Source organism: Lepus europaeus, chromosome 9, assembly GCF_033115175.1.
Source record: "Lepus europaeus isolate LE1 chromosome 9, mLepTim1.pri, whole genome shotgun sequence".
Taxonomy (NCBI): Eukaryota; Metazoa; Chordata; class Mammalia; order Lagomorpha; family Leporidae; genus Lepus; species Lepus europaeus.
In genome coordinates this window covers 27,302,380-27,314,635 of record NC_084835.1, presented here as the reverse complement: position 1 = coordinate 27,314,635, position 12,256 = coordinate 27,302,380, and the positions used below count along the sequence as shown (strand labels likewise).

Below are 12,256 nucleotides of genomic sequence, written 5' to 3'. Positions count from 1 at the left end.
CTTCTAGACAGTTACCTCATTTTAACTCCTCTCCACCAGCAGAGAAAACAGCGAGCTAAGACAGAGGGCAGACTAAGAGCTGCCTAGCGGGGTGCAGCTGGCTCCCACCACCTTCCCCTTTGAGCCGGGCCTCTCCTCCGGGGCTGGGCCTGGTGGAGGAAGTCTTCTGTGGTACTCCTTCCTCCGACTGGACACTGCTGGAAGGTGCCTGCCAGCCCCACACACACTTCAGAGGGAGAGCAGTGCTTGATTTTCCCCAGGTCACTGAAGCCTCTGAGTAATCAGAGAGCCACTGCTCAGAGAGAGGTCTAGGTCAACTCTTCCTAAAGAATGGCAGTCGCCAGAGCCCAGCCCCTGGGTGAGGGAAGGGGGTAAGCCTGTAGCAGGACAACGGTTTTCCAAGACCGTCCTGGGGCATCTGGAGTTCAGTTTTAAAAATACAAAGGAGACATCCAGAAATGCAACTTCAGGCCAAGGACACAGACAGGATTTTTTTTTATAAAGGCAACAACTGCAAACTCCTCCACAGAAAGGGTTGTTCTGTAGCTCCAGGGGCTCAGGAGAAAGAGGCACATAGAGATAGACCTCTCCCTCACCCACTCCTCACTCACTCATGTCCCACGTGCAGTTTTAGAACTTGTCAAAAGGAAACTCCAGGAAGTCACAGCTTCGATCAGCAAAACAAAGCCATCAAAAGCACTCCCTATCGAGCAAGTATACCTATCCGTAACTGCCTTCAACTTTCAAACATCAGAATGGAAAGATTCAGTTAGAGGTCAAAAATGTATTCACTTCCAATAAAGTCTCCCAGAGTGTTTTTTTTTTTAAATGGCATAGCTTAAGTGCAATAGGTTCAATATATAACTAATGCCCAAAAACAACAGTGGATGAAAACGAACCATCTAGTGTCCAATGACCAAAAGTTTGTTTCATGTGTCAACAATCACTTTGAAATTTCAGGCTCACTCCCCCCCACTACCACCATTATGCACAAGCATACACACACACACACAGGAGACCCACAGACTCACCCTCTGCAACCTGAGGAGTCAGGAAAGTATAAACAGCAAAACCCCTTACCCACAGCTTTCATCTATGGCTCTCACATTCCACAATGCTACAGCTTTGTGTCATTTCAGAAAGCAAATCTTTTTAAAGAACAGATGGTAAAAGAGAAAACCAGGAAGATTCTTCCTCCCCCACCCCCTACCCCAGGAAAAGGATACTTCCATTCCACTATACTAATGCAGGCTCTCCGGATGGGGTTATTGAGTGACAGACAGAAAAGGGCGCGGGCAGGCCGGCTGTTGGAGGAGCTCCCCTGTTTTTTGCTCTTGGCGTATTGCTGACGTTTTCTTTGGGAGAGAGATCCTACAGGTGGGGGTGCAGAGGTGCTCATGGTTTGGGCAGCCTTGGCCTGTCGAGCAGCGTCGATAGCAGCCTGCCAGGACAGGACAGTTTGCTTGGAGCTGTTCGGCTGAGAAGTTGGTCCTTCCCCAGAAAGAGGGAGTCTGGTGCCTCTTGCATAGTTTGCCTCTGGGGAAAAGGAGAAAAACAAAGATTTTTTAAAAAATGAGATTCTAGTGTGTGAGGTGAAGCAAGCTTATCACCCAGCAATCCCAGGGCGGGGTGGGGGTGGGGGTGTTCATGCCTATGTGTCCATGGTGAGCCTCTTGTTCTGATCAGCCAGAAGAATCCACGCACGGCGCCCCAGCGTCAATTCACGGGAACCTGCTGCACCACGCCCATTCTCTACCAGGAGTTCTGCTGCGCATTCCTTCTGAGAAACCGAGGTCATCCCTCATTGACTCCACATCTTTTCTGACTTTGAAAACCCGTGCGTCGCTAATGAGTTAAATAATAATCCTAAATAATCACCACCATCACCAAAGGGGGGGGGGCGGTGCCAATAATTCAATAGTCTTAATCATTTCCAGGGTGTTACTCCAACATCTTTCCACATGGAAAAAAAAAAAAACCATCCACTAGCACAGGGGCAGCACCAAAAGCCCATAACAAATATCTAGATTATGCACTGACACTTCCTGCAAATGAAAATTCATGATGCTTGGGACTCATTTCCTCCACAGGCTTCCGAAAACAGAAAACATCTTTAGGGCTTTTTTGCATTTTAAATTGCAGCAGCAGCAGCCAAGGCAGCATCCAGGGAGACAGAGAAGGCGGTTGGCCAGCACCCCTAGCACCCCAACACACCTAGGATACACAGGCAGGAAGGTGCGGGGGGCCTGGAGGCCTAGGCAGGAACCACCTCAGTGGAAGCCAGCATCCAGGTACACACGAGGCAGCAATCCAAGGGGGCCTCCCAGTGCAAAGCCCCCTCTGGCTTTGGGTCGGGCCAGCCCCAGGCAGCCCTCCCAGGCACCTGCTGGCCTCGGACCACATCCTCCTCACTAAGGCAGAGGTCAGAGAGAATCTGCAGCGAGGTTGAGGGACCGGCATTTGCACAAGCAAGGACTGCTAAGTCAAGAGTCAAAAGCAAGCACCGGTCTGCCTGCCCAGCAAGCCCGAGGAGGGAGCAGAGCGGGCAGGCAGCAGCCAATCTGGGCCGGGATGAGCCCTGCCAAGCCTTTCCCTTGGGGTGCGCTCACCCGGAAAGGCTTGGACCGGGGCTGGGGGGCGCCGGCAGTCTCCAAAGAGGGGGGCTGTCCAGGCACTGCCCCAGCCTCTGTCGACCCAGCCGTGGCCGGCGTAGAAAGCGCACGTGGTGGCCGGGCCCGGGCCGCGACTCCCGGGCATCACTAGGTTACCGCCGAGCGCGTCGCGGGCAGGGACTTGCACTCCGCCGGGCCCCTTCCCTTGGGTCGCGGGACCTGGCCTCCCGCATCGGGGCCGGGGAGGGGTGCGCTTCACCCCCTCAGCGCCTAGGGTGACACCGGACAATCCTAGAATTTTCCGGATGCCACCCGGGGACCTTCTTCCTAAAGGGGGAGGGGGCGAGGGCGGAGAGGAAGGCTAGGAGCGACCGGGAAGGGGGCTCCGGCCAGACCCCGGCGGCCCCCTCCCCTGCTGCCTGGCCCGGGGGCGTTGAGGCAAAGTTGAGCCCGAGGACTCGGAACCTGCAGCATCTCGGGCCGCGCAGCGCTCCACGGCCGCCCCCACCCCACAAATGCAGAATTAACCCTGACATTCAGGGCCTCAAGGGGAGAGCGGAGCGGCTGCCGCGCAGCTCCCCTCCGCCGGCGGACGGCACCGAGCTGGGAGCGTCCTCGCCACCCCCCTCCACGCAGCCGGCGCGGCGGAGCCGCGGGGGGCGGGGGCGGGCAGGGGTGGGCACAGGGCCGCGGCGGGGACCGGATCCGGCCGCGGGCGCCAAGGCTTAGCTGCTCACCGTTCGCGTGGTCCGCTTGCTGCTGCCGTTGATGCTGCATTTTCTTCATCATCATCATCATCATCATCCACGAACATTGATTGAGCGCCTACTGTGTGCAGGGCACTGTGCTGGGCGCCCGGGCCGGGGACGCACAGGGAAGGGGGTTCCCGAGCACGCAGAAGACGCGGTCCCTGCCCTTATTCTCGCTCCGGCAGGGGGTGGGGAGCGCCGGGGACAAATAACAGAAAATACGGATAATTTATAAAAACCGCTCGCCACCCACGCTCCCTCGTTTTCAAAAATGGAGCAAAATAAACTTTTTAAAAAAATAAAATCAGATGTATATATTATCTCAATAATATATACATGGAATCTTTTTCTTTTTTTTTTTTTTCCTTTTTTTTTTTTTTTTTCTTTGCTGCAAAGGAGAATTGGCTTGGTCCGCTCCACTAGCGGAGGGGCGCCGCGGGGATGCCGGCCCGGCCGCCGGGGCCGCTCGGGGCGCCCCCCATGCCGCCTGCCGCCGCCGCCCGCCGCCCGCGCCGCCGCTGGCTCGGGACCACGGGCAGCCCGAGCTCACATCCGGGGACGGAGGCGCTCGCCCGCCCGCCCGCTCGCTCCGCGCCCGCCGCGCCGCGCCGCGCCGCACGCCGGCTTCGCCCTGGCGACGCTGCGCGCCCGCCGCCGCCGTCCCCCGCGCTCCCCCCGCCCGCCCGAGCCTCCCACGGGCCGCGCCGCGCCGCACCCCGGAGACCGCCCGCGGCCCGGGGCCCTGAGCGCTCGGCGTGGCCGCCGCGTGGGATCCGGGTGCAGCCCGCACGGACTGGCCCGGCGAAGCCGCGGGCGCCAGGGGGTTAAGCGCGCTCCTGCCGCGGGCCGCGGGGTTAACCCCCTCCGCGCCGCAGGGTGTGCTTGCCCGGCTCCCGGGGAAGAGGCGGGCGGCGCCTGTGCATCCCGAGACGGCGGAGCGCGGATTAACCGCTCCTCCCCCTGCATTTCTGGGAGGAGGGGGTTGCGGGGAGTGGAGGCGGGGCGGGGGGCGTAAGCTCCAGAGCCCGGCCTGGGTCGCACACCTGGAGGAGGCCCCGCCCCCTGGGAGCACAGGTGCGAGCCGGTGGCGGCGACTGCGCTGCCGAAGCGCACCCTGCGGGGCCCCTGCTCAGGTCCCTCGCGCCTCCAGAGCCCGGCAGGCGGCCTCTCCCGCTGGGGGGATGGGAGCCTGCTCTCCAGAGAGCGCTCGCTGCCCCAGGTAACCGCGTCTCTGCCACCGGTTCTACAGAGCGCCCCCTCCTCCGACCCACCGCACCCTGGCGCCGCCTTAGGCGAAGGGCGGGGTAGGGGCGCTGTGCCCTCCTCCCCTCCCCTCTGCTCCCCCACCGCGGGTGTGCAGAGGCAGCGACGGGGAAGTCGGCGCCGGGGTCTGCGGGTTTGCTCTCGCAGCCGGGCGCTGAGCCCCGCGCTCTGCTTTGTGACAGCGTCGCCGTCGCGTCCTCGGGGCACGGAGAGGCCCGCCGACGGCAGCTCCTGTCTGGAGGGGAGAACGCTGTCATCTGCTGGATGACTGATAGTTTTCATTTCGGGTCCGTGCCTGCTGTCGGAGAAGGGTATCTGCCTTGTGGCTTCCCGGGACGCGGTTTATTTGCTTTTGTTCCGATCTGCGTGTTCCCACCGCGTTTCAGAACGTTTGAGAACAGCGCGGATTAGGGGGAAATAAGCGTTTATGGGAAAGAGCTCCTTGCTCAAAGAAGACACACTGGGCATCCGGGGGGGGGGGGAGGACGGAGGCAGGGGTGACTGCGAAGAGCCAGGTTCTCTTGCTCCGTTTGGGAAAGAAGAGAGCAGGGATCAGCCCTGTGGCCTAATGGTAAGGTAACCATAGCGCAGGCCGGTCACCTAGAGCTGTTCCCCAGCCAGGATCTAAGGCGAGAGAAGACAGCTCCCTTCCCAGAGTCACCCCGCCGTGAAACAGGCGCACAGGCACTTTCAGGTCTCCCGGTCAGAAGCCCTGCCTCTCCAGCCCTTTTCTACAAAGTCCACTCTTCCTGTTTGCTCAGAATTCCACCCCTACTCCACCCTGTTCGGCCGGTGTCCATCATAAGGCACCAGCTAAGGACAAGGGTCTGTGCCAGGGGTCAGGACACATGTACCGCACGGCGCTTCCCTCCACCACAGTCTGTGAAGGAAATAAAAACAGGTATGCGTCTCCTGCGGTGCAGGAGACGGGAGCTGAAGGGAGCAGGTACCAAGCAAGCGTCCGAGGTTTAATTGAGGGGATCAGAGTGTTCACAGAAGAGAGGGCATTTTGACTCAATCTTTAAATCTGACAGGCACTGTGGGGGAGAGGGGAGGAGTGGGATGAAGAGGTGGAGCCCAGGGCAGTTTTAGGGCAGTGAAGTTATTGTGTCTGACACCATAGTGATGGATGTAGGACACTGTACATGTGTCAAAGCCCATAGGACTGTACAACACAAAAAGAAGACCTAAGTTAATCATGCATCAGCACTGGTTCATCAGTGGTTACAAATGTATCACACTAATGCAAAAGAATAATAATAAATCATAGGAAGAAGGAGTATATTGGAACTATGTACTTACTATGTAACTTTCCTGTACACTTAACTGCTCTTAAAAAATTGTCTATCAAAAACAAGAGCTTAGGGCCTGGCACTGCGGCACAGTGGGTTAAAGCCCCAGCCTGCAGCACCAGCATCCCATATGGGGGCCAGTTTGAGTACCAGCTGCTCCACTTCTGATCCAGGTCCCTGTTAATGTGTCTGGGAAAGCATAAAATGGTCCAAATTCTTAGCCCTCTGCACCCACATGGGAGACCTGGAAGAAGCTCCTGGCTTTGGATCTATTCAGCTCGAGCCATTGCAACAATTTGGGGAGTGAACCAACAGATGGAAGACATATCTCTCTCTCTCTCTCTCTCTCTCTCTCTCTCTCTCTCTCTCTGTAATTCTGTCTTTCAAATAATCTTTTAAAAAAAACCAGGAGATTAATTTTCATGAATGGGATAAGAGGAACGAGCTTTGAGGGTAAGAATGAAAGCATCAGAGAGACGTAAGTGCAGGCAGGGCAGGGCATGTTTGAAAATAAGCAAGGGGCTGTTGTTGGGGCTCAGTGGGTGAAGCTGGTGCCTGTGACACCAGCATCCCATACGGCGCTCATTTGAGTCCTGGGTTCCACTTCCGATCCAGCTCCCTGCTAATGCACCTGGGAAAGCAGCGGAGGAGGATAGTCCAAATACTTGGGCCCCTGCACACACTTGGGAGACTGGGAAGAAACTCTTGGCTCCTGACTTCTGGCTTCGGACCACTGCGACCAACTGGGGAGTTAGCCAGCAGATGGAAGATATCTCTCTCTCTCTCTCTCTCTCTCTCTCTCTCTCTCTCTCTCTCTCTTTCTCTCCCTCTCCCTCTCTGTCTCTCTCTGTAACTCTGCCTTTCAAATAAATAAATGAATATCTTTTAAAAGGGGGGAGGGGGCAGGAGTGCAGTGAGGCTGACACAGGTAACCTGGTCCAGGGGAGGAAGGAGCGGAGAAGAAGGAGGCGGGCAGCGGGCACAGGAGTCCAGTTCCATGCTCTCTGCAGTGAGTGCGGTGAGGAAATGGGAGCTAGGAGCGGCACGGTGAAACTGCGGCATGGCCTCCCCCAGGCCACTCTGCTGCAGGTCTCACTGAAATAGATCTTGCTTTTAAATACAAAAAAAAAAAAAGTGACATGGGGTTTACGCTCCCAGTCTTAATGAGTTGATAGACATTTCATCCTTGCAATGTCTCCAGCAAGGCTTTTGTTTGTTCTTCCAAGCTGGCATTGTGGCACAGCAGGGTTAAGTAACCACCTGAAACACTTGCATTCCAGATGAATGCAGCTTTCTGTCCTAGCTGCTCCACTTCTTTATTTATTTTTTAATTAGTTAATTTGTTTATTTGAAAGGCAAAATTATAGAGAGAGGACGAGATCCATCCTCTGGTTCACTCCTCAAATGTCCACAACAGTCAGCTGGACCAGGCCAAAGCCAGGAGATTCATCTGAGAGAGAGAAAGGTCTTCCTTTGCCATTGGTTCACCCTCCAATGGCCACCGCGGCCAGCGCATCGCGTTGATCCGAAGCCAGGAGCCAGGTGCTTCTCCTCATCTCCCACACGGGGGCAGGGTCCAAAGACTTGGGCCATCCTCCACTGCACTCCCAGGCCATAGCAGAGAGCTGGCCTGGAAGAGGGGCAACTGGGACAGAATCCGGCGCCCTGACTGGGACTAGAACCCGACTGGGACTAGAACCCCGTGTGCTGGTGCCACAGGCAGAGGATTAGCCTATTGAGCTACAGCGCCGGCCAAGCTGCTCCACTTCTGATCCAGCTCCCTGCTAATGTGTCTGGGAAGGCAGCAAAACATTTAGCCTAAGTACCTGGGCCGCCGCCACCTATGTGGGATACCCAGATGGTGTTCCAGGCTCCTGGCTTCAGTCTGGCCCAACCCCAGCCCTTTTGGCCATTTGGGGAGTGAACCACCAGATAATCTCTCTCTCTTTCTCTCCTTCCCTCCCTTTCCCTCTCTCCCTCTCTCCCTCACTCCCTCACTCCCTCTCCTTTCTCTCCCTGTGTCTGCCTTTTGAATAAATAAATCTTTTTAAAAATTTATATTCCCCAATAGAGTAAATTAGTGAACAAATAAATCATAGCTTATATTTTGTAAAGGCTTCCTTTGTGTGCCAGAATCTAATGTAAGTATTTGACATGGATGAAGTCCTGGCATTCCCATTGCTACGAGGTATGTGACAAGTACTGTGATAACCTCATTTTACAGGTGACAAAACCAAGTCACCTAGGAGTTAAATAATTTGTCCCCAGCCACGGAAAAGCTAGAATAAAATTTCACCTCTAAATCTGTCATTAACACTCCATTGTGAAGTCCTGATCTCCGTGTCTGTGCTTGAGCGGTCACCAAAAAGTTCAGCGAAAAATACATGTTATGAAAAACTATGTATGGATTTCAAAATTTTCTGGCATCACAATACACATACTTTCTTCTTTTTTCCATGAATTTTGGAAGTCCCTGTGTCTATAAAACAGTCCCGTTTGAAAGTACTGAACAGGCATTCTGCGTGGATAGGATTCCCTGCGTGCACTGCATCTGAAAGAACCTTCTGATGCCTCCATCCAGAGCCGCACACGGGAAGCCCTGGACCAGGAGCCAGATGCCCTCCCTCCATTCTTCCTCCCATACATAATGTATCTGATGCTCAAAAATCACCCTATCACTTCCCTAACCAACCAAACAGCACCTGTTTCCCTTTCCTCCCACATCCATCCTCCGCTCCTCTGACTCACCTCCAGCCTTCTCCTTTCACCCCGTTCGCCTTCACTGTGCTCTGCAGTCTCCTCACTAGCCCATGAACATGCCGTGCTCATTTCTGACTCTGCCGTGGCTCCTGTTGATTCTCTGACCTGAAATCCCTGCCTTACTGACCTCTGACTAAACGCTCCCATTTAACAAACCTCTGTGGATTCCCCACCTTCTCCCAGAAGCCTGCTCGGATTGCCCCTGCTGCCTGAATGCAGGTGCAATCCCGTCCCCACTGCCCAGTCTCCAAAGACCTCCGGCACCTGTTTCCTTGCTGACATCCATCCTTGTGTCTTGCGTGATTGTGTCTGGGTTATAAATCCTGCCACCACCCTGCTCTTCAAGCAAGGATCACCTCCTCAGCCCTTCCCCCAGCCACCAAGTGTTATGCTCGCTCACAGCAGGCACTAAATACTTTGATTAATCTACATGGGCTCATAAAAGCCCACAAATATCACTAGAAATTGTCAGCTAATATTTACCAAAAAATCCATAAGGTTTATGGCAGTACACTTGGCCCTTCGATGGTAAAATTATAAAAGAGAGAGAAAATTGGATCCTTTGCACACCAGGAATTCTCATTAAAGAAAACAAACAAACAGATTGCAAAGGCTGTATGCAGAACAGCTCCATAAACAGCCCATGAAGTTGGGTCTCAGTAAGTGTCTCAGTCGCCACCCCTGGTGCTAAAAGGCAGCCCTGACCCACTCACCACCAGAGCGGGTGGGTAAAGGGGAGGAGCACAATTCCAAGGAGTGGAATGACATGCACAAGTGCAGAAGTCAGGGGGCGAGCAGTTAGGCTGCTACATAGAGGTACTTGGGAGATAGGGATGGTAATGCAGTTGCAAAGGCAATGGGATGGTGGAAAGTCCCTAATGTCTGATTCACCCAGCCTTTGTAAGAATTTCTAATTTTAATTTTACATTTATTTTTATTTATTTGAAAGGCAGAAATACAGACAGACCTTCCAGCCACTGGTCCACTCCCCATATGCCTGTGACAATCAGGCTGAGCTGGGCTGAAGCCAGGAGCTCAGAATTCCATCCCAGTGTCCTACATGGGTGGCAGGGACCCAAGTACTTGGCCATTTTCTGCTGCCTCCCAGGATGTGCACAAGCAAGAAATCAAAAGCAGAGCTGGGACTTGAACCCAGACACTCTTATATGCAATAAAGGCATCCCAAGCGACACCTTAAAGACCAAATAGCTACCCCTTCATCCAATCTTTCTTTTCCTTAGGACTCCTTTTGAAACTCTTAACAATGATGGTAGACCCCAAAGAGCTTTTGCTATAAAAAGAACAAAATAGAAGAGTGTCATTCTTTTACACTTTTGCAAATCCCTACTACCTGGCTGAAAAGAAAACAGCTGGAATCTCATGGCCGCATCTGCATTTTATCTGCAGTGCTGTAATATTTGGGCTGAGGTATATGAAGAATGCCCAGCCTCACAGTCAAGTAGCTGGAAAACAGAGGGTGGTTTTAGCACACTGTTCAAGTGATTGTAGGTACTAGTCTTTGCTCTGACACCAAACCTAAACTTTCAAAGTTTAGTTGAAATGTGGAATTGGAAACCATATCAGTAAAATGTTTTTATACTCTGTTACATTAAATTCTGTCTAGAGTACAGTTTAGATGGACCTTTTACCCTGCATGACTTGGTAACGTCACACACGGGTCATTTGGAAAATACCAGCTCACTGAGCTACACACACTGATTTTCCAAATGTTGACATGTTTCATGATCCAGCAGCAGAAAAGCACATTCTTTGATAACACCAACAGTCTCCTCAGAGGATCTGTAAATATGGAAAAACTGTCAAGCTCTGGGTCCTAGAAGCTTTTCAAAATTCTAATTTTCACTTGAAAGCTCACATTTTATCAGTGGCATAAATACTGTCCAATTTTTTTCTTTAAAGTAACTAGCTGTCTACATTTTTCTTGTTTTGTTTTGTTTTGTTTTCAAGAAAATATCTGCTAGGGGCCAATGCTGTAGTGTAGTATGTTAAGCCTCCACCTGTGGCGCTGGCATCCCATATGGGCACCGGTTTGAAGCTCGTCTGCTCCATTTCTCATCCAGCTCCCTGCCAATGGCCTGGAAATCCAGTAGAAAATAGTCCAAGTCCTTGGGCCCCTGCACCCACTGGGAGACCTGGAAGAAGGTCCTGGCTCCTGGCCTCAGATAGGCCCAGCTCCAGCAGTTGCCACTATTTGAGGAGTGAACTAGCGGATAGAAGACCTCTCTCTGTGTCTCTCCCTCTCTCTGTCTGTAACTCTGCCTCTCAGATAAATAAATAAATCTTTTTTAAAAAATCTGCTAAATACTTTGGTCTGAAAAACCAAAGTTGGTCAGGAAAAAAAAAAATACTTCCATGCAAAAGTAACCCATTCAGCTTAACCGCAAACCATCACACAAGTGAGATGAACATGCCATGCAGCACAAGTGTTTTACGCGTTTTTGCCAACACTGTTAAAATTACTAAAAAGATATCTACACGAAGATTTAGTAAAGTTTATCATTTTTACTACTTCACCAAGTAGCTTCCTAAGTAAAACTGGATGTTTTTGTTTGTTTGTTTTAGTGTGAGCTCCTGACAGGCAATAATGCAATAGCCACCAGCATACTTTGGTGTCACTGCCTTTCCTTCCGCTAAGACCCCAGCAGTTTTAAACATTGTTGATTTTGTGCCATCAGTGCAAATGTCAACATAGCAGAAAAAGCAAGTAAGTCTTAGTGCTGCTATGAAAACAGTTTTGACCTCAAAGACTCCTTGTAAGAGTCTTAAGGTCCCCTGGATAAGGTTACCAGATAAAATACAGAATTCCCACCTACAGCATGGGACATACTTATATTTTAAAAAATTGTTACTTGAAATTCAAACTTAGTCAGGCTTCCTGTATTTTTATTTGCTATGACTGGGAATCTGTAGGCCATACTCTGAAAACAGCTGCTCTGGGCCATTTCTGAACAGAGAAATTATATCAGAAATGTGCTTCATGAAAATAGCTCTAACCCCAGTGGGCAGGCCAGATCAAAGCATGGAAATATTCACAGGGCTCAGGAAGGTCTGCTGGGTCACTTCTCAACTGTACGGACTGCGAGGGGCAGTGCTATTCTAAGAGTGGACAGAGAAAATACCCCTGCCGACCTGACCTGCGGCAGCTGCCAGCGGAGAGGATCCCCTATCCCATGGTGCTAACTGGCCCCCACCCCCTGCTCCCATCAGCGCTTCTCAATTACAACAGACTTCTGCCCCACCCAGCAACATGCAAACTCCTTTCTTCTTGCTTTGGCCTCACTGCAAGTAGAGTCCAGCTGGTCTTTATCCTGCATCAAGTAACTGCTCACTTGAAGAGCAGGATTCATGTTTCACAGACAAAGTAGTTCAAGTTCCTTTAACTGGTTCGTTCCCATTCCCCTTGACTCAACCCTTACGTCTTACCCATCCCGCTCTGATGCACCCAATCATCTCCACTTCCCCAGTTGGGAAATCCTGGCAGAGTCTGGTATGTACAGTCAGCACCCCATTATCCATGCTGACTGAGGGGAGGGGCAAATCCAAAGCTTCCTGTTGGTTG

At 52.4% G+C, this 12,256-nt stretch overlaps 1 protein-coding gene across 5 annotated transcripts in view; it reads right to left on the bottom strand.

The window, feature by feature from the left end:
- The window catches only part of CACNA1D (calcium voltage-gated channel subunit alpha1 D), a 505,293-nt gene that overhangs the window by 329,677 nt on the left and 163,360 nt on the right, over positions 1-12,256 (bottom strand). For 4 of the 5 annotated variants that reach the window (XM_062201094.1, XM_062201096.1, XM_062201093.1 and 1 more), the window contains exons 1-2: positions 3,350-3,416; positions 1,227-1,536 (exon numbers count right to left, since the gene is read on the bottom strand). In XM_062201094.1, the coding sequence (XP_062057078.1) occupies positions 1,227-1,536; positions 3,350-3,416 (377 nt within the window). Of the gene's footprint in view, positions 1-1,226; positions 1,537-3,349; positions 3,417-12,256 lie in introns of those variants that run through there. The other variant, XM_062201090.1, reaches the window with a different exon arrangement.